Source organism: Temnothorax curvispinosus, unplaced genomic scaffold (genome assembly GCF_003070985.1).
Source record: "Temnothorax curvispinosus isolate PA1 unplaced genomic scaffold, ASM307098v1 QBEX01006321.1, whole genome shotgun sequence".
Classification (NCBI taxonomy): Eukaryota; Metazoa; Arthropoda; class Insecta; order Hymenoptera; family Formicidae; genus Temnothorax; species Temnothorax curvispinosus.
The window spans coordinates 822040-844643 of record NW_020216101.1 but is presented as its reverse complement, the minus strand read 5'-3'; the positions used below and the strand labels follow the sequence as shown (position 1 = coordinate 844643).

The window sequence follows — 22604 nt, the reverse complement described above, 5'->3', positions numbered from 1 at the left end:
TATAATCAACATCACATTCGTTCGTGAGACAAACGATATCCGTCCGTGGGTCGCTCCGATCAGTATTGTTAGAGAAAACAATTCCGCGATAATGATGTGTGTCATATTGATCCTCTTATCTGCGCAATCTTAGAAAGATGGAGTGAGAAAGGCGTATATAAGAGCAAGTAAAGACGATGGCCTTCCTTCTCGTCAATTCCCATCGGTTGCTATTATTTTGCGTATCCCTATAAACATCCCCATCCATCAACCGTCGCGGCACGTAATATCCACGAGTGCACGCGTGTTCTTCGTGTACATGCACATATACTCGCACCCTATAATGGGCTGAGCGGTGAAATTACACCCTTTCAATCAGATTCTAAAGTGCGCTAAAGTTACCGGCGAACAATTCTCAAACTAACCATCTGCGAATAATTTTCTTATGATGTTCTTCTTTAAAAAAGAACGCAATGGAGTGAACACAATAAAGCTTATTCCATTTGCTGACAATGTAATGAATTTTTTAAATAGCTTTTTTTAGTTTATTGTTTTTCTTCTTCAAATGTTTCGTTTTACATTCTTTATCGGTGAAAATAATTGAAACGTTATTAATTAGAAAAATTATAATTTTCTAAGCTATTGTGTTTAGTACGATTGTTAATAGGCAACATGAATCACTACTGGGCACAGTTCCTTTATCTCAGCCATTAGAATATTTCACGTAATAAATTATGATCTATACTATATGGTGCGTTATTTAGAACATCAATGATTAACGGCCATGGCGATGCTTTCATGTCGTGCGCTGCTTAGTCGTAGAACATTATATAAATAAAATGCAAATATATACATATATATATATATATATGTGTGTGTAAACAAAATAACGGAATTATGATTTCTTCGATATCATACCATTTTTTTCTATGATAAAATCAATAAACAAAATATACAATTGTAACATAGATTATAAATTTTTACGTAAAAATTTTTAGTTTTATTTATTTTTTTATTTATGAAAAGAATTTATTATTTTTTGTTAACAAATTATTACTAAAAATCTTTTATAAATTATTATTAGAAAATGAAATATATCACCGATGATTTATATGACATAAGTTTTCGTACGTCTTAATATTTATTCGGATTTCAATTGCTTAATCGTCATCTTCTATCTGTATATTAAAAAACGAAACTGGATAACTAGAAAATATATTTACGTAGTATTGTTGAGCTGTTTGTGTTTAATATTAATAGGGACATATGCAAAGTTTATAAAACATTTTTGTCGTGCGTATGAGGTACCTCGTTCGAATTGGTCACTACGGAATAAAATCGTTGACGTAGTGAATCTACAGAACTCGGTGTACAGAATCGAATTTATTTTACACTTTTTACAGAGCTTTTCTAGAGGTAGTCCGGGATCGTATTGATGAATTTTTATCTGAATCGGACGTGTCGATAAAGCACATACTGCAGTTTCGATCTTCGTTGAAATAAAGTAAATTAAATGGCGACGTAGTAAATCTGTCCGGATGAAGCAAACACGCACACTCTCCCAGGTACGTCTATGTTTTTACGAATTTACGCGTTTTATCCTCGAACTATTACATCTCCGATTATCGCGATAGAATCGCTGATTTACCAGTGTTTCTCGTACGAAAGAATATGAAAAAATAAACAGAAATAGAGAAAAAGTGAAACATACCAGAAGTGAGAGAAATAACAGCGGAAAAATATTGCCGAAAATAAAATGATCCTAACTGAAAGACAGTGAAGAGAACGGTGATTTCTACAAATAGAGACGGCAAATATTTTTTCTTTTTTTTGTTTTTTTTTTATGGCCTCCCGCGACGATACAAAATTTTGTTTGTTCACACGACGAAACATCCCCTCAACAATCAGCGACTCCTCGCTTACTGTCTCTCTCCAAAAATGCTCTTCCCGGATTGCTGAATTTCCGTCTGCCTTGTCATTCCAATATTTACGCGCAATTACGGATTTCTCCTCGAAACGAAACATAGTTCCGCTGCAACCGGAAATCCTTGGCAACCGTACAAGTTGGCAAACGGAAGGCTTCTTTAATCTTCAGATACCCCAGGCGCGCGGAAATTGATTAGAAAACGCGTTTGGAAGTCCTGAAACTTTCTTTCTGAATGAGAGAATACACACTTACGCGAAGTTTTACTGCGCAAACGCTGAGTTCTTAATATATGAGTGGTTGCATCATAAGAATTTCTAGGAAAAACCGTTTTACGTAAGAATATTGACAGTTTCTAGTCAGCAAATATAAGATGCAAGTGACGGATGAATACAAGATATAAATTTGGCAATAAAAATAGGAAAATATTCGTCATATGACCCATATGCGGTGTACGTCGAGTTTCAGTTTTCACGAGACTTATTTCTGTGGATTAAAATTGCATATAAAATTTGCATATTATCTTATTTATTTTCCATAATATCTTCATCTTTCATACCAATGCTTCCACTCTTTTGACGAATGCCATAAAACGCTTTAAAAGGTCTATAAACGCGAATATCTGTGAATACGAATATAGAGGTATACGCTCGAATGACGTTTCATTTTTATATAATATCAGCAGTGGGGACAAATAGCAAATCGTTCCGCGTTTTATAGTTTTTATCGTCTAATTTTACCGCTTTTGTTGTTTAACAAAGTGGCTATTTGATAACCAATTTTTAGAAAGTTGTTTTACAGAAGGATTTTTGCGATCGCCTTACTGTAAGATATTTTTGCATTATTTTATCCGAGATCTCATTATAAACAATTAATAACTGATTAACCAAAGTTACTGATCATTTATAAGAGAAAATTTCTTGTATACAAATATTATACATCAAATCTGTCTAATCAATTTAGTTTTGAACTTTTTTTACGCATAAATATATTTTAATTTTGCCAGGTTTAATGTGAAAAATGTACTAAAAACTGAAATAATTATTTAATTTATTTCTAATTTTAATAATAAGATTTTTAGTACTTATTATAAAAATAATATAAAAACGTTATATTAAAAAGATGAATCCCAGATATTTGATCTTTTTTTTTTATAATGACAATATTTTTTCACAAATTTATGGTAAACAAAGAAACATTTATTATCAAACGAAATAATATTTTATGTAATGACAAGAGAGGCATTTATTTTTTTTAATCTACGGCGATGGAAAAAATCTCATAATTTTGACAGATTGTTAAACAGCAGAAATCTTATTCACGTAAACTAGATCATATCTCCAATGTTATTTCGCGCGAGCCTCAACTAGTGCGGGTTACCTGATTAATTAATGACTCCTCTATATTCATGGGGATGACGTTTCGTTATGCGAGCGTGCTTTGTTACGCCGCGGCGTTCGGCGCCGTTATTGCCGCGCTAATTCATCTGATCGGCCGTTTATTAGCATTACACTCCTAGAATGTAATTCCGTGTACGCGCCGTCCATTAGTGGACGCATAAACCTATTCAGACATCGAGACAACATTACATTCGAACAACACCTCGCGCGACCATTACAAGCTACGTCATGTGAAGAACTTAACAGCAAACCCGTGCCTCTGTAGAAGCGGAATTAACTTTTGAAAAAGAAATAGCTTTGTTCATCTAAACTGACCGTCGAGAAAAAAAACAGAAATAATTTCATCTTTACTTTTATATCTTTTTACAATTTTACTTTTAGATTTTTCTGTCTTATTTTTCTTTGTTATGCGATAGTAATAGTAGAAAAAGAGATTTTTTTAAATAGCAGAATAAATATACGATACGTGTTACTTAAAAAAGAAGCGTGAAATTACGAAGAGATAAATCAACGAGCAACATCTCACTTTTTTTAAATTAATTGCACGCCGGTAGCGAGTAAACTGGCAACGAACTTCGAAATTTTCTTCGCGTTCTGGATTTATGTTCGGCCAATCACCGAGCACTTCATACCGTCGGTCTATCAAGAAAAAGACACCGCGAAGAAATAAGCTCGACAATCCAACGCTCTCCTTTTCCTACCGCTCGCCCATCCGAAGGGAAAACGAGCGTCATTAATCGCGTCGCGGAAAAAGGCCAGAAAGGACTTCCGCGACTGGCTTTTACCTCTCGCCAAAGACAAAGAAGGAGAAAACGGGAAGCGAGGGTAGATGGAGGACGAAGGAGACAGGAAGATCCTGAAAAATGTCAAAAAAGGAGGCGGCAGCTAGGAAAATGCTGCGGCGTGTTGTCAGGGCGGCTGGGGTCACCGCAGACAAATAGACCGTGTCAGTTTTAAAGCGTCCTTCCGGCGTGCAAAGGCATGCGCCGGTATTCGCGGAACGTGCGTTGTTCGGGGGACATTTTCCCTTACCTAAAGGTGGCCCTTCGGCCCTTCGGTCGCCACGGTAATAGTGACCAACACCACAACTCGTCGCTCATGACTCGGTATTCGGAAATGTTCGATGACTGGATACGCGGCGCGTTTCAGAAATCCCAACAAGAATCATATTTAATGAAATTACGCACGAAAATTATAAAATAGGGGGAGGGGGTATTATGTAAACTTGACAAATCATATTTATGCATAATTATTTTTAATTATAATTACAATTTGATAAACGTAGACTATAGAGATTTAAATAGATTTCTCTCACACAATAAGTCAATATTTCTAAGATTTTATCAAGCAAGTACTAATTAACATATATTAACATATATATAAATAACCTAATTGTTCTGAAAAATTAAATCGGTGAAACAAAATTTTATACGTTGTCACAAATAGATTATCGAGTCTAAAAATCTAAGCTGAAGTTATAACTACATTGGAAACATTAGCCACCAGAAATTCTATAAAAATAAAGTTAATTAACTATGATATATTTTTATATGAATACCGCTGAGAATGCTAAAATGAAAATTTGCCTCTTTCTGATGAGATAGGCGAGAGCATTCAGTACGTTATTGAAAAGGAAAATCGTTCGTCCCTCTTCAGAGATTTCCTGACATTTTTCCCTTTCGCACTTCACACGGATGTTCCACAGAGTTTTGAATTTATCGGCCGTCCTATATCCTCGCGCTCTCGCATCTCTTTCCACTTCCCTTCCAAGATCTTACGCCTAACCCGCTGGGATCTGGAACATGCTAATGGAGTTTCGTACCTCTCCATGGTGGACGATCGAGCAGAAGAGGTCGAGCTTCTTCGGTGAATGAGATTGCAGAAATGGAGCATTCGCTACGAGCAAAGTTCCGTGTACACGTTAAAGATATACAAAGAGTGATAAAAAATAAGCGCTTCTTGGCAGAGTTCACAATGCGAGAAACATCCCTTAGGATTCCAACTCGGTAGTTCTACCAGTATTACGTGACCCAAATTTCAATTTAATTCATCGTATATGTTTCGAATTTCCTTTATCACAAAAATTCTCCATATAGTTTCTGTCATTAAAAAATTCTTTTAATGAATTAATTAAATATATTCATCTCCAAGATTAGCCGAAGTTATATTTCGTATTAGCATAAAAATGAAACATGAATATTTGTTTATTACCTCATAGAATAAGTAATATATATAGTCATTGTACTATTTAAAAATAGACAAAGTAAAATAAAAGAAGCAAGCTATTCTTCAAATGTTCTGCGGAAATTTAATCCGAGAAAACGCCGTACACGTCCTTGACACGGTCGTTTGTTGATTATCGCAGAGGAGAACTGCGAATTTATTGCCGCACGACACGTGATCGTCCTACGAATTCCTCCCGGTTTCCTTCCCCAGGACCCCATATCCTAAACAGTCAAACAAATGGCCGCGGAACGGATGCTCGTGAATCTTCCTGATTACCCGTCCTAAAACCACCGTTCTGACGGCGGATCACGTGGCCGACTTGCAATGATGCAGGGTGTTGCGAGGAGAATAGAGCTCATGGAACGCGCTACGAACTATGAACAATAGGACCGTGTATAGCGGCAAGCTGTTTGCGAAGGGACTACGTCCATTTAGGGAATTTTAATGACGATATAGCGTGTTCTATGTTGAGCAAGGAAAGCGCCTGTTGCTGGCGTTGTTGTACCGCGTAATGTTTACGTTTATCAACAATCCCAATTATGCGTTTTGTTTTATTCAAAATAAAAGTACAATAGTTCCTGGTTGGAACTATGGTATGGAAACGGTGACGGGTTTTCAACAGTAACTCTAACGAAATTTCGCAATATGGTTTGCTATATGAATAATATCAGAAGTAATTCACTGAGACAAACAGTGTGTACTTGTTGATTTGATATACGTCTAAAAATACCGCAGACGCAGGTTTAAAATGCTTTACCCAATTTAGGTATTAAATTGTATTGCACCGTACTTTTGTGGCATAATTGCGCGACACTAAATAATATCTGTAAAAGCGGAGATATGTGCGAGGAAGGAAAGTTTTGCTGAAATAACCATTTGAATAAAAATTTAGTTGGATGTCGTCCAGAGACCGACATGTAACTACGCGTGCACGCACAAAATGCAAAAAAACCTACTAGTCTAGGTCTTTTCCGCGATTTTTTCCGTAGTCTCATCTGCATTCGAATGTCGTAATTTGAATATTTAAGTCGCATCGTGTCGGGGCGGGTTATTTTTTCGTGTTTCTGATGGTGCATTTCATTTAGCCATTTATGCTTATTCATAAATTAATACACGGAGCGAATATTTTGTGTTCCGTTACTCATTTTCTCGGCCGCGAAATTCTGGCAATTACGAAAGTTAGGTACAAGTACAACGTACAAGTAGAACGAGATTTTACCTTGCAAACTTGTGACTAAGGCTACTTGTCAATTTGAAGGACTACACGACCGAAGACATCGTTATAAGAGTTGTCGTGTCGCAGCCCTGGAATCTATCCAAGGTGCAAGGTTGGTGGATTAATAGACGTCAGAGGGTTGAAAGTCCCCTGAGAAGGATCATCGGTGAGCTTATGAGCAACCCCTTGGTTTCTTGAAACTCGCTTGGATGATTAATCGTGGCTCCCTAATTAGTTCAAAAATCGGGACACCGATTAACATAGTTGATTTTGGTGTCTAAAATTGGAGCAACACTGAAAGGATTTAGGATCTGACAACAAATGTTCGGAAATTGTTGCTGTATTTTTTAATTTAAAATACAAATTGCAGTTTAGTTAAATGTAAAACAGCTTTCTCACGTTATTAAACTGTACATACTTTGCAAATCCCGGAGGCTTACAAAATATATTTAAACAGTTAACGAACATTGAAAATATCGACACATTTTCGATGCCATTAAAAGTTTAATTATTAAAATCTAATTTTGGAAGTCTCGTAATGAAGCAAGTAATAATATATGAAGTAAATGAGAAAAATAATTTTTATACAGTTTAAAAATATCTTAGCTTAAAACTAGTCTCTACTTTAATTACTTTACTCAAATTAGTATCTACTTGAAAGAAAAAATATTTTAAGATAAGATAATTGAAAAGATTATATATATAACATTAAAACATAATTAATAGAATAACAATTAAAAGAATAAATTTTTTTGTAGTTTTCTTTGAGATCCGTTTATATATTGCCTACATATTGAAGATTGGAATACACATTGAAGACTAAAAAGATGTTACCTTCTATGAGGACTATCTTTGTGATAATCATGAATGATTTGTATTCATCCATACATCCATCCATCCATATCTAAAAAAGGCATATCTAAAGTCGATACTCGAATCTATCGAAGTTTATTGTTGTCGTTTTTCCGCGATGCCGATTGGTTCTCTCGCTGCGCTTACTTCATGAGCAGCTGTTATCGTATATTTTGACAGTGTGTATTAAGGAGTTAATAATGTAATAGTAATAGTATAATGTTAAAACAAAGCGCGCGTCTGTGATGTCTAGTATATGAAAAAATATATACGTATAAACAATAACTGTGACAGGTATCGTTTCGGCAACTAAATGCCGCGTAATATCGATTTTAGAAATAGAGATAGAGAGAAAGAGAGAGAAAAAGAGAAAGAGAGAGAAACGCATCCCGCATGTAACGACACTTGCCTCAGGTCGCGTAAATTGGTGGGATAATATATGTCCGAGGTACCACGGGAAGCGAACGGCAAAGGGTTATCGTGAAAGCAACGCAAACGAAATTACATTGCCGTGCGTTCGGTAAACCGACGAACCCTCGTAATAAAACGCGCGCGAAAGGAGCCGTTTCACATTTGCGCTTTAATTAAAAGTGTACCATGCTTTTTGTCAATTCACGCGCACGCACGAACGGAGTAAACATTACATATAGCTTTTCGCGAGACCCGTTCGTTCGATCGGTCGTTATTTTGCATTACTTTGTTTGGCAATTAAATAGTTACGCGCGGCCCTTTGTGTATTTATTAAAATATCCATGTCTCGTATCCCGTTAAATGTCTGAAAATACGTATCTTTATGTCATCTTTAAACATCAAATTACTCAATTAATTGTTGCGTTGGTGACGTTTAATTTTATTTATTTTATCAGTTATATTTTGTCAGTTAAATTAAATTTCATGTTACATATCTGATGGAATTCATATTATCCACACTCGATTTCACGATGCACCTAAAAGAATTTATAACAAATTTTTCGGCGAATTTTTGATCAACCTTTGTTTAGTAAAAAATGTCATAAAAATTTTCACTGCATTTTTATAACTTTTATTATATAAAGGATTTTATTTTTTAATATATAATTGAACATATAATAAAAATTTATATTTTTAATATTAAATATGCAACGTGGAGTTAAATTTTGTATATATTACATTATTTTCTAAATAAAATTTACTAAAAATTGTACAAAACTACAAACAAGTTTTTATACCAAGAAAAATATAATTTTCTTAAAATAATATCAATTTAACAAGCTCTTATCTAGAAAATTCCCAGCGTTGCCGACTGTAAAAAATTTTAACACACACAATGTTAAAACGGGAAAAATATTTATTTTACGAGTATTATACTTATACACATCTCATATTATGTTTGCTGCGCAAATAAAATTTATATTAAACAAAATATAAATATTTATTCCGTTGTATCTGCAACATGTATGTACGTAATATCTAACATTTTCTAGCATATCTAACGATAACTCGTAAAGTCTTAATTGGCAATTTGCTATTCTAAGAATGCGAATAATTGTCATTTTAAGTTCCGTCAAATTCTTCGGTTAGAAAGGTTTGATAAAAAAGTACACGAATATTCACATAAAGTAGTTTCGCGGATAACTGCCTCGCATATGCAGGTGTTCCTCGAATTCGTGTTCCACGTGGAATTAAATAAAATGAGCAAAGTAAAAGTGATATCCAAGCCTCTTTCTTCTCCATATGAACCGACCTGCCACAGTTTTGCATCCGCACTATCAAAGCACTTTGTGGTCGTCCACAATGCCGCAATTGTGTTCGTGCCGACCGCAAGCACGCGCTTCGCAAGTTACACGGTCTAATGTACACGATTTGGTAAGATTGTCGCTGGTTCGTCAAGAATAATTAATGAAAATTTATCAGTTCTCTCCCCTTTCGCCACAACCTTGTTCTCCAGGTCAGAGACACATCTCTTGCTAACGCGATTGACGCTAAAGCTTTTTATGCTTGTCGTAAATCTTGTGCCACAAATGTTCTTGCGAAATACATTAGCGCGTGCTGTGAGGGAGCTTTACGGGATATTGTTTGAGACATAGATGTACAAAGCCTCGTAACAGCTAATTCTTAAATTTTTATGATAAATTCTTCGCAAGCTTGTACGATTTTTTAAATTGAAGCATATCGAAAAAGCAATTATTTTGAAAAAATTAATGTTTTTTTTAATATCTTCTACGATGTTTTTGTTATTGTAGAATGTAGAATTGTAGAAAATCATTACCTAAAGAAATGCTTAATAATAGAACAATATTATTAAATAGAAAAGAAAGTATTATTATTATCACTGTAATAACAATAATACTTGCTTACTCATCATATTTTCTACATTTAATAAGTTTTGCTTTTTTTAAATTTTAATTTAAATTTCAATAAAGTTTAATTAAAGTTTTGTCATAATATATTTAACGTTGAATATATTAAAATATTCAAAAACGTGATAGCTTTGTTTTTCAATAATCGGCAAAATCGATTCGTTTATAGAAAATTTTATCCGTGAAAAAAAAGTTTGGAATTCCAGAATATTTAGTGTATCATATCTTTTGGTTGACCTATCGTGACTTACAATTAGTAGTTGGTACATAATAATTATCATCTTTAACGAATTAAAATATAGAGACCGCATCTGGTTTTTTTTTAATTTGTAAAGTATTTATTAAGCATTGATTATATTAATTCCACTTTTTATAAAAAGCGATACACTTTCTTACGCATTAAATTATTATTTAAATATTCATGCAAGGTATTATTTGATCAAAATAATTTATTTCCATTCAGCGTTATTAAAAGAAATGGTGCATAAAATCGACTAATACGCTTGCAGCCGGAAGTGGCGCGGTAATTCATTATCGATTAATCATTGGAACACCGACGAATGTAGCATTATATCCGCACTGCCATTAATATCGATATCAGCTTTCGCGATTAACGCCGATTCGCGACGGATTAAACTCGATTCATCCGCGCGGAATCGGCATTTCATGGGAAAGTAATTTACTCGACAAGAGAACGTCACGAAAAGAACTGAAACAAATTTTCTGCTTTTCTCAAGTTTTCTTTTTTTTTTTTAATTTCACAAAAGAAAAAGCGTGTTTATTAGATTCGCTGAAAATCAAACCTTTATAATACAAGTATGTCATAGATTGCTTAATCGCTCTAATTTAATAAATTCAATCTTTCGTGTAGATCCTTTTCTAAAAAGGAGATGTGAAGTTTATTGTTGCCGCTTTTCCGCGATGCCGATTGGTTTCCTTGCTGCGCTTACTTCATTTGCAGCTGTTATTGTATATTTTGACAGTTGTGTATAATAGGGTTAATAGTGAAATGTTAAAGATAAATAGCGCGCGCGTAGCACGCGTCTGTAGTGTCTAGTATTATAAAATATATCTTACGTCAGTTATTAACAATTATGTCGATCGTCGCGAGAGAGAGTAAACATCAAAATTATCTACATTTGCAGTATTGAAATCTGCTTCTACGAGATAACATCGGTTTCAAAGAAGTTTTCCCCCATCTCTGTGTGTGTCGTGCATCAATTTCACGCAAACGACAGAAATCGAATGCACCCTGCGCAACTTTAAGGCGCCGCAAGCTGCCAAATATCTGGCAGCGTTTTCCTCGGCGACATGAGTCGCCAGAAGAAACCCTCTCTCTCTCGGAGGGTTGGGCGACGCGGCGGTGTGTTCGCTTGGGTGTTTCGAGGCCGCGTAGTAGGGAGCTTGCGCCTAGCCAGGCCGACTGGCTCGAGCTTGCGAGCTTTCTAGCAGCAGCCAGTCGCCGGCTGCCGGGCCACGACCTCGCATCAACCCGGCTGCTCGTTCGCTTGGTTCAATACTGCGCGACAGAGAGAGCTTTCACAGCCACGTTTCGGCAAATCTTTCGAGTTTGCGCCCGAGTTTTTGACAGACTACGTCTTCTACTGCAATCTTCGTCTATTCATGAAAATGTCACGAGAAGGGACGAGTTCCACGAAGTTTTGAAAACTATGTAAAAATTCTCAACCGTCCGCGAGCTTTCTCATGCAAAGTGTCCAATTATTGCAAGCTTTTACAGCCGTATTCGTTACATTAAACGTGAGTTCTTCGACTGACTTGTTTGACTTTCTCATTAATTTGTTTGCAATAATTATATTCCGTACATCCGCGAGGTGAATATTTCCGTGGTGCGCGGACTTGGTCGGGGTTCAGGTGCAAGCTTCAAGCGCGGAATTCGGACGTGTAAGAATTTGTGTCAGGAATTGTGGTACCGAAGGTTGAAGGTTGAAGGTCGAGGTCGGGGGTGAGAATTACATCGTGCGAAACAAGTGACGCCCATCGGTTGTTTTTCCGAGGAACAGCGGAGTATGGCGGATGGGTGACAGACGCGGATCCACTGCAGGCTGAAGGTGTTTTTCAGCATCGGTGGGACCATGTGAGGCTTCGACCATGAGGGTAAGCGTGTGATTATGAAGCTATTTTACATACTTATATATACGACAACCGTTTGATAATTTCCATTTTTCAAGTTCTTTTTTTCTCACAATACTTTTGTATGATTTAGAACAAATGCGATTTAAGAAGTGTCTTACTCTGCAAAAACATTTATATCGAAAAATCAGATTTTATAAATCGCGACACGAATCAATCAGTATTACATGAAAAATATTGTGAATTGTGTTGCAGTTAGAAAGATTTAAATTGAAATATGAATTTTGTAACTATTTCCGCCAACTGTTCGAAACTTGCAAAGAATTTATCATCAAATTTTATGTAAATATAAACTTACTTTGTCATAAATTGTGATTGTGGGTAGTTATAACAATTATGTCATTATAACTTATATAAAAAGTTTTGTTTATGTTGCAAACAAAAAATTTCTTTGCGTATAGTTTAGATCCAACAGTTATCTACGTTAAATATTTACCTACAAAATATTTTTTTAAATAATAATTTTTGCTAATATTTAAAATTAATTAAATAATTGTGTTAGACAACGTTAATAAATAATTATTTTCAAAATTACTACAGGGCATGTAATAATTTCAATTTTAATTATAGCTCTTCCAGCATGGAAGTTATTTAATGGTTGAATTATTTAAATTCTTTTTAATGTAATTTTATATTTATAAAAATTCTTGCTATCTTCTTTGCAAACATAAATTAAAAATATTTAGATATATTGTACAATATATGGAGATATATAAAGTTGTACGGTTTTTAATTGCTAAATAAATTAAAGAAAAAATAAATGAGTTGAATGTGTGAATTTCTGTTTTATCTAAAAGGATATTATAATTGCGAAATAAATGAACATAATTATTCGCTTTTATTCGTTTACTTTTATTTAATATTAAAAACAGTATGAAAATTTTCCTGGAATACACAGAGAAAATTATCAGAAGTTATAATAACGATTTCCATTGAACGAGCACATGGTATACCTAATATAGCTTTTCACCTCCTCGGAACAGCTTCAATTATTTCATGCTAACTAATCTCTGTAATTGATTAACTGAAAGCAATTCAGTATAGTGAATTATTTCAGTTGAAATTTATACTAGTGTGGGTAACCGACATACTTTGATATGCATCTGCTATATGTTGTCCATTTTCGGTTCGCATATTACATATCATTTACGAAAGAAAAAATAATACGTAAAAAATACTCTTCCACAAACTTTACTTCATGATAAAATATATCTTTATAAAAAATTTAAATTGTTAACAGACCTTTATTGCCCAAATAATTTCGCGTCCGGTCACCTAGAAGATTTATTCCAGGAACCTAAGTAATATACCAATCTTTAACTGCCTTTACGGAATAATTTAATGCCAAATAAAACGCGTTCGAATGCGACAAAACTTGTAATAAGGAATGATTTAAGTGACAACAGATTAAAGTCATCTGGGGAATTACAGTGGGTTAGTTCTCCGCTGCTGTCGACCCCGTAACACCAACGCCATAATACCCCTGGGCGAATTTTCATCCATAGTAGTTGAAGCGCAGCGTGGCATAACTTCTACCAACTTAGCCGAGTCAAATTGGGAAGTGTCCTAGGCTACGGTACTTCGAAATGGCTTAATCGATGATGTTCAAATTTTGTATTGTCTTAACTATCACAGCTGAAATAATTATCTCTCCTAACTTGAATTGCATGCGCAATAAAATCTTCAATGTTATACGTAAATTTTTATCTCATTTTCTAGATTCAATAGAATATTTTAATGATTTTTTTGTGCTACATTAATGCATGTTAAAAATTAATATAAAATATACATTTATAGAAAATTTAATTATATCTTATTTAATTTACATATTATAAATTTGGGAATTGAAAGTTAAAAAATCTACATTCTTTTAGATATAACAAAATTCAATGTAATATTTATTAGCTTCCTTTATTGTCGTACTTCGAAAAGAGCGATAACAAATCGCTCTAAAATTTAGAGAGGTCCCTAAGTACATCGTCTCCGAGATGCTGAACTACTATTCGAGCTTATTAAAAGATGCATACCATGATAAACTCGGGAACTCGTCGCCATACTAGGCAAGTTCGGTCACAAACTTCGGTGGTAAATTTTATTTGCACGGCTAACACGTCGGTACTTGCCGAAGATTTTCCCCTTGATAGTTTCGGGCACAGGTTGAAAAAAAAATTGCTCGAGAGACACTCACAACGTACTTCACTTTAAGCTCCAGTTGACGCGAGAAATTTCGAAAAGTTCGGGACAGGTGTCGACGGAACATTCTCCGAGATAAATTACGCGTCTTGTCTGACAAAAAAATTCTGTTTTAAAACTTTAAGCGATGAATTGAGCCTGTAAGTATCTGGTTTCGCGTTGCAAACATCGTCCTTGTAAAGTAATTTTCCCGTAATCACAATCTCGTTTTAATTGAGACTATTCAAAATTAAAATAAGAGCAAAGTCTCGCGTTTCTGATGATCCGTGAATGCAAAAATGACGTGGAAAATGGAAGATGCGCCGGTAAGAAGCCGCCAATTAAGAACATAATCAGCAACTGCTCTCAGACTTCGGTAAATGCTGGAATCTGCGAGCCTTCCTTGTGTTTCAAGCTTGATATTTATATTAGCAATGCAAATTGGAATCGGATGCGGCTAGCGCTGCAAACAACAACCAACGGAGTACGGCCACACAACATTCTGCGAGCGTTTACATAAAAGTAAAATTAGTGAACATATAAATATAGTTTACATCTGTATACCTTTTTTCTTTCAAGCGTAATAAAGTTGCAATTTTATAAAAGTAATTTTGATGTAGAATTACATGAAACTCGAGCTTTAAACACACGAGTGAAAATTACATTCCTTTGACTTCAAATGAAATACAGTTCCGTTGATATAGTTTTTCTAAAGTAAATTATTTGTTAACGTAAAATATAAAACACTTCAAGCCGCTGAAAAACACAGACAATATGCGTTTACGATAAAGTATATATATCACTGAGCAATGCAATACTATTTGCATAGTAAAATTTCAAAAACTTTTCTCGCTTCCAACAACAAATATTTCTCCTAGCGAGTTAATCATAAGTGAAACAAGGCGTGTTTAACTTTCTAAAATAGTTAGGATATTTCATAACGATAGTATGTTATTTCTTATTCTGGAAATTCTGGAGATTCGTTTTAGGAGCCTTTTTATGATTTTAGATGAATTTCTTTAGACATAAATTTAATATGCGCGGATTGCGTAAAGCTATGCATCATTAACATATTTTGTTGGACATGAAAAATGTTTATATCTTTTATTGAGAAAGTTATGCATCTTTTTACCATCAAAGTAAACTGGACTAGCTAGCTTTAGTTTATATAATTTTAATTTAAAACTATGCTTTTAATTAAATCAACATTTAAATAGTTTAGAAGTGGTAAGTCTAAATACGAAGATGTGTTAGAAGAGATACAATATCAGACCGTAATGTATTCCGGTTCATTAAAGTAAAATTGAAAATGTTTAAATTAAATTACGTCACTTTTAATATAACTTTAATTCACTTTAATCTTAATCTATTTTCTATAATTAATTTTAATACAGAAACATATAATATATCTAGCGTACATTAATATACAATTACGTACATAAAACTAAACTCAGCAAAATTTTCATTTGATATAACAACTGTTTTCATACAGAAATCTGTTACAATCGCGTAACAAGTGTAATGAATACTTCAGTAATTGAATTAACGGGATTTTCATTTTCGATAGATTCTGTGCAATCCATTTACAGTTGTAGATATTAAATGGTTTTATTGTAATAATAATACATCGCAGTGTGTTGGAAACAAATTGCGTTACTCGAAAGATGTGAAAAGTATTTTTGTGAAAGATATTTTTGATGAAGATAAATTTAAATGTTAGACATAGCTCGGTTAATTACTGGAACTCGTAATTGATTAATTGAGCAAAAAATTTAACAAACGACTCGATTGGACATGATATAAATGCATATACGTATGCTATATTATCGTATATATGAACATTTATGAGATAATTGGACAAAGTACAGATAAAGAATAGCTATGTATTAGCCAGCATATGATATGTCAGGTTGTTATTACATTATTTATATGTCTAAATTGCCTATCTATTAATTGCAATTTTTATATCTAGCATAAAAAAGCATTTCGATGAAGACAAAAATTTCATGATACAAGCAGTATGAGATAATTTTGACAACCTGAAAAACATTTTTTCGTATGATATTTAGGTTTCTAAAAGTTTCCATTTCCATATACTGAGAATTTATATTAATATAATTATTTCATATGATGAATGCACACCGAAACAAATGATCAAAAGATTTTCATTTTATGATATCAGCGAATAACGCTTTTAACGTAGCTATTGCTACATGACTCGTTATCTATCGATGCATTTAATTATTGGCAAAAATTTTAATAACGAGTGCTGTAAAATTTATAACATATATCGTAGAGCGCGCATAATCAGTACAGTAAACAATTTCCGTAATCGGATAAATATTTCTCCTTCCACATACGTTTTTTAATAATTTTGAATGTTAGTTGAAAATCTCAGAAATAAACGAATAAGATAATTTGTGAATATTTGATAGAAAAATTAACATAAAAATCTGGCAACGATATAAGAGCGTATGATAATAAAAAATTTTCGGTGAAACATAAATTCAATAAAATAAGTATCTGTATAACAAATATAAAAGTTTTTAATAGCCTAATCGACAAGAGAGGATTACGATATCTCCTGGATCGCCGAGAATACTGCCGAGTGAGCGCTCGATTCATACGATACCGGCGGCCGTCTAATTATGTATTCCCTCGTTGATCGAAATCCCCGTTTTCCATCCGAGCGACCATACTCGCGCCGCCCGTCGAGACACACTTCAATGGTATCCGCACCGGTTCAAGCGGAACATCTTGTATCGCTCGTCCATAAATCGCCAACGGCGCGCGCAGTGATATCGTTAGCATATGTATTGCATTTTACTCGTTCCAGTATTACCGCCGCCGAGGATTGGGCATTTTTATGTCGGATACGTAATAAGAAGAGATGTTACATGCGTCGAATGTGCTATAAAGGAGACACGACATGCATGATACATTTTACTAAAGAACGTCGCTAAGAATCGGGAAAGATTGTTTCAACTCGCGAAAATCGATGCGCAAATACGTTTAATAAGAAGAGTAATGCAGAAAAGAAAATCTAAAAACTGTATCAAAATAGGCTGTAATCGATCATCTTAATTTATTTTTAGTTTTCGACATTGTATTGTTAAAATAAAGTTTGCTCCAAAGTTAATTGAGCGCCATAAAGATAAATAAATCAAACCACGTTTATCTACAAATTGCCAAAGTTTGTCGCTGATTAAGTCGATCTTTGATCTCCCGCATAAGCGAAGGAAACCAAGATGCTGGTTGATTATACATATATGGTATTTACAGGGCCTTTAGCCTAGAGTAGCTATAGGGGCAACCCGTAAATTGAGAAACTTCGAAATTTCTGGTGTCACCGTGTATGTTGCCCCGCGCAAGCTGCGTCAAAGTGTTCTTTCGCGCGATTCGAAACGTCACAGAACAGTAATCCGCGAAAATTATGCCGCAGAGTACTTTGTAAAATGCGTTTCACAAACTATTCATGTCAAACGGAAGTTTAAACTTGCATGCAATTTTAGGACATTTATTTTTTTTTCTATTTTTATTTTATCTGGGAAAGTATATATAATAATAATATAGAAATTATTATTATTATTATTTGTGCAGAGTCCTCTCTAGTTGAACTTTTAAGATGTGGATTTAAAATGTGCAAGAAGTAAACTCACTACAACTCATTTCGAAAATTATTTTAGTCTCTGTAATAAAACTGTTCTACAAGTTGCGTCATACCAACACCAATCAAGTGCTTAATATCTGCAATCCCATATGATTTACTTTTCTAATTACATTGCTCGCGTCTAAACGGGACGACGTCTTCGGAGTCTAAGTTACTGGCGAATCCGTGGCGCGGATTCGTAATACTGTAATAACTCACAAATCCTACTTACGACACAATCCGACCCAGCATCCGATCGTTCGGCGTGGCACAGCGCAGCGTTCCAACTAGAACCGCAAGTAATTTATTTGGGTTCGCCAGCACGAATACGAATAATCATTCAGACTCTCGCGAACGCGCCGCGTTTTCATAATCCTCTTACATTTTCGGCGAATTGGGTCGCCGGAAATTATATGTTGTTATATTTGCAGTCGGCTATTTTGCTGGTGCATCGCTGATTCGCTGTGCGATCAGAAATGAAACTGATATACGCACAAAATTTCTATCGAATGTAACGACCATGCGTAGCATTAGCCAAAATTCAAAAAGAAGGAAAAATTTACGAGATAATATTACAGAAAGAAAACGCTAAAGCGGAAAAAACGATTGCGAATAAGAGATTATTTAATTTGATCAAATTCTCATTCAGATTTGAGCGGATGCTTTTTATTACGTAAATAATTAAAATCAGTTCGTTTACTCATCTTTATATACAAACAGTAAAATAGGTATCTCTGTATCGAGATTAAAATTTGCTCCTTCAGCTGTAGTTCATACTGGCAGTTACTTACCTCTCGCGATCTTTCTCATATCTGTTTCATATGCATAATATATGTATAAGAATATCTCGGACTGAAGTGCTGACTGGCATCGTTTTTCCTTCCTATCTTTTCGATTACTTGACATCTATAAAAAGTCTTGACGATAAAAGAAATGTGGGAAATTGGTTGCCAGTCCGAGAAGTTGCGGAAGCTGAAGTTCCGATCGTCACGACGGATTTGCATATTTAATGTAATCACGTTAATCGACTAAAAAGATTCGGGCGTGCAAACGCGACGCGTGGGTGGAAACAGGTGGAAAAGGATTAAGAGATTCTCGCTACTTCTTGCAAAGTATCCATAAGCATCCTGTAACGAACTCAGGCGTAGCAAAAGTTTTCACAGCGCCTTAAAGCGCGCTGCTCCGCTTGAACGAACGCTCCATTACCATTCATGGCGATCAGAGAGCTGATTGAAAAGTTATTATAAGCACTGCTATGCCCTCGGAACGTCGGGAAAATGAGGAACGAGGAAACTTGGGATGAGGTATAATGTTTCATTATGATCACTTTTATCTTTCACGTAAAACGATTAAATAATTTTTAATTCCATGTAATGAATTGTTTCATTATTACATTTCTTAGTTATAATTGAGCGTTGAATAAGCATACGAAAGATATTTTATCGCGACCATCAGAACGTGTGACATAAAACTTTGATGAAATCGTAAACTTAAATATTATATGTGCAACGTTATGGATAACGTTATGTTGAGAGAGAGGAGAGAGGGGGGGATCAGCCAAGTTTTTGCAACGTATTAATGCCTGCAGTAATCTAAATAATTTATTATCCGAACGGAAATGTCCATCTCTGCCACCGTCATGAAAAAGTAACAACATTATTTCTATCCGCTCGTAAATGGAAGAAATAAGCAGATGTATGTATATGTATATGTATATGTATATATAACGAGAAATGGTACCCCATTGTGTGTTGGTGCTACTTTTAAACTTAGAGCGTGGGCTATAACCCAGTTTCTTTCCATTCTCGTGCATCTTGTTCTCTGTGTGTGTGAAGTTTATATCTTAATATACTCTTAATTTTTAATAAAACGCTATTTTATTTTTAAAATATGCAATGCTCACGAGTTTATATAATCACTCGTATCCTTAATATTATATTGAAAAGATGAAAAATAGATTCAGTGAAATAATTTCGAATACAATTAAATTCTCTTTATTGTGAACTTCAGCATATTTTCTTATATTAATGACATATTTTCAATATGCTAATTATTAAACATGTGCTATAAATGTGTTTTTTCTAGATACATTATCCAGTTTTGCTTTGTTCAAAGCATAAGGTTGTTTCATTTAAATAAAGTAGGTACATATATAAAATGCAGACATAAAGAAGATTTTTTACGTGAGACAATTTAAGAGTTCTACATATGTTCAGAGTATTTTGTGAAATATAATTGCTTAAAAACTATGCTTTTTCACAAAAATACGTTATTGTAAAATTTAATTCCGTGTCATTGCATAATTTCTCGCTTTTATCTATTGTATGATAGTCTGTTTAAAATATAATGTGCAACAAGATAAAAATGAGATCCAATATTTTATATATCTCTGCCTTTATAAAATATATCTTATTAATTATGTTAAACTGCAAATGTCTTATCTGATTACGTTATTGGAATTAAAGAACAATTGCCTCGAAATCGCCATCATTATTTTAAATATATTTTAGATACGTATCTCTATGAAACCTAAAAGTTCCTAAAAGAAACATGATTCAATTACAAGGTGTTTCTATTCCACGATTGCAAAAGCGTTATTATAGAAGACCGAGATCCGTTTCCACAATTTCCACGATTTTCACGATGAAATATAAATTTCTGATCGCGCCAGTGAATTATGGACGTGCTTGGAAAAACGGCTGACCGGTACTTTTTCCATTAAAATGTTTAAATGATTTAACGGACGCGCTGCAGCCGCGAAATGTTTTCTCGTGGCTGAGGAAGGAAAGGAAAGTGCAAGGCAAGGACGAAATTAATAACGAATGCAACACTAAATGGAAAAATATAATATCGGCGCGGAGTGCCATTTTTAATTTTACGCTACGAAGGTTCGATTGAACGATACAGAAGCCGCGGCTTAGACGAAAATTAACGGAGGATAAGAGGAATCTCGCATCATCGACGAGAAAGGAGAGATAATAAATAAGCGAGGGATGTTCCAAAGTGAATTATATACTTGAATCGGCGACCGAGGTTATATCGGGGAAAGTTACGGTCGAGTTTGGCTAATGCGGATAAGGATTTAAATGTAGCGTCCCTCGTTCCTATTCGCGGAAATTGATTTTCTTGGAAAAAGATGAGCGCGAGTTGAATAATGTGATTTTATTGGAGTAACGAGATTTCGTATTGGGTGAGCGGTTTCCAAGATATCTGAAGACATCTAAGAATAAAAAAATATTAGCCAAAGCAATATTGGTTAATCGCATGAATAGCATGTTTATGGAAAATGATCATTCGATATAACGACGTAATAATGAAGCTATTTTGAAAAAGACATGCAAATTTCTAATTATGAAAAATCGATTAATATCGTGTGTTCTTGAAATCTCCAAAGTTTTTAATAATAAATTTTAGATGTTGCTAATATTTTTGTATTATTCCTCCGAAAATAATGGAAAATATATTATTATTTCAAGTCAGAATAATTTGGCAAGAAAGAAATCGTAGTTTATCGTAGTTAATTTCTGAAAAAGCATTTTAAAGAGGATATTTAGATAAGTTAATAACACAGCTATTCTTTTCTTAATTTTGGTAAGATCAAATTTGAAATGACTTTAATTTTTTTGTAAGAATGTATTTTTACTATCCATTTTGAAGAACTATGTAAAGATTATCAACGCTAACAATTTAAGACAACGCAACAATTACAACGAAATCCAATTCGGATGTTGTATTATAACTAACATAAGCAATGCAATGCGGAATGAAACGATGGGGAATAGACAAATGAATAAGTAGAAATAAAAGAGTATTATGCCAAAGAGAAAGATGTTTGCATAATATATGAAAATTTCGAAGCCACCCTCTCGGGAATCATGAACGGGAGAGGGCAGCCAAGAGATGAGGGGCAGAGCCAGGCGGAAAGGTCAGAGTGGGTGCACTCCGGTGAAAGGAAGTCAGAAAATAAGAAGGATCTGCAGGTCACACAGGAAGCAAGGCGGCAACTGGAGTCGCTGGATTTCCGGAATTCTTTTACCCTTACTACGACGTCATCGTCGTCGTCGTCGTCTCCTCCGTGCGCCTTTCAGTCAGCCTGTTTCAAAAGTTGTTTCTTATTTATTCATGAATTACGCGACGCGCGCCCTGCCGCATCAAAGGCAGACGCTCCGCGCAAAATATACCGGCGAAGAAACTTTCCATCCGCCACCACGGAAATCCGATGTTATCCTGGGCTAGAAGCTGGCAGGATTAATGGATTGATCGACTCTCGATCACATAGCTTGGCATGGCCCCGAGATGTTCGGTCGATGGAAAACTTTTAAGCGCGGTTTTAATTGGATGACATAGTATCCCATCTACCGCAGTGCAGATAACTGCCGTAATATAATGTTAAATATTCTTTACTAAATTAAATATACGCCTGTCCGCTCGTCATTATGTCAGTACATAAAAAGCGCGATCTGCGTCGTCGATTTTCATAGCAAAATAAGTCCAGTTTGGCTCTCCTGGCAAAATCAATAAACCACTTTATATAGGTGTCTCATTGAAATTCATAGAGCAGAAAATATAAACATACGAGAGAGATATACTTATAGCTTTTTTATTATACTCCTGATCTCCAAAGTTGAACATTTATATTTGTGGGTTATATCCGGTACAAATTATGTATAAGATCATTAGGCATCTCAAATCTTTA

The 22604-nt window shown here is 34.6% G+C and overlaps 1 protein-coding gene across 1 annotated transcript in view; it reads left to right on the top strand.

The window, feature by feature from the left end:
- Nucleotides 1–11383: 11383 nt before the first annotated feature.
- Nucleotides 11384–22604, top strand: part of LOC112455685 (dipeptidase 1-like) — a 100880-nt gene continuing 89659 nt past the window's right edge. Inside the window, exon 1 of the mRNA XM_025017773.1 lies at nucleotides 11384–12051. Within this exon, the coding sequence (XP_024873541.1) occupies nucleotides 12046–12051 (6 nt within the window). The 5' untranslated portion in view covers nucleotides 11384–12045. The remainder of the gene's footprint in view (nucleotides 12052–22604) is intronic.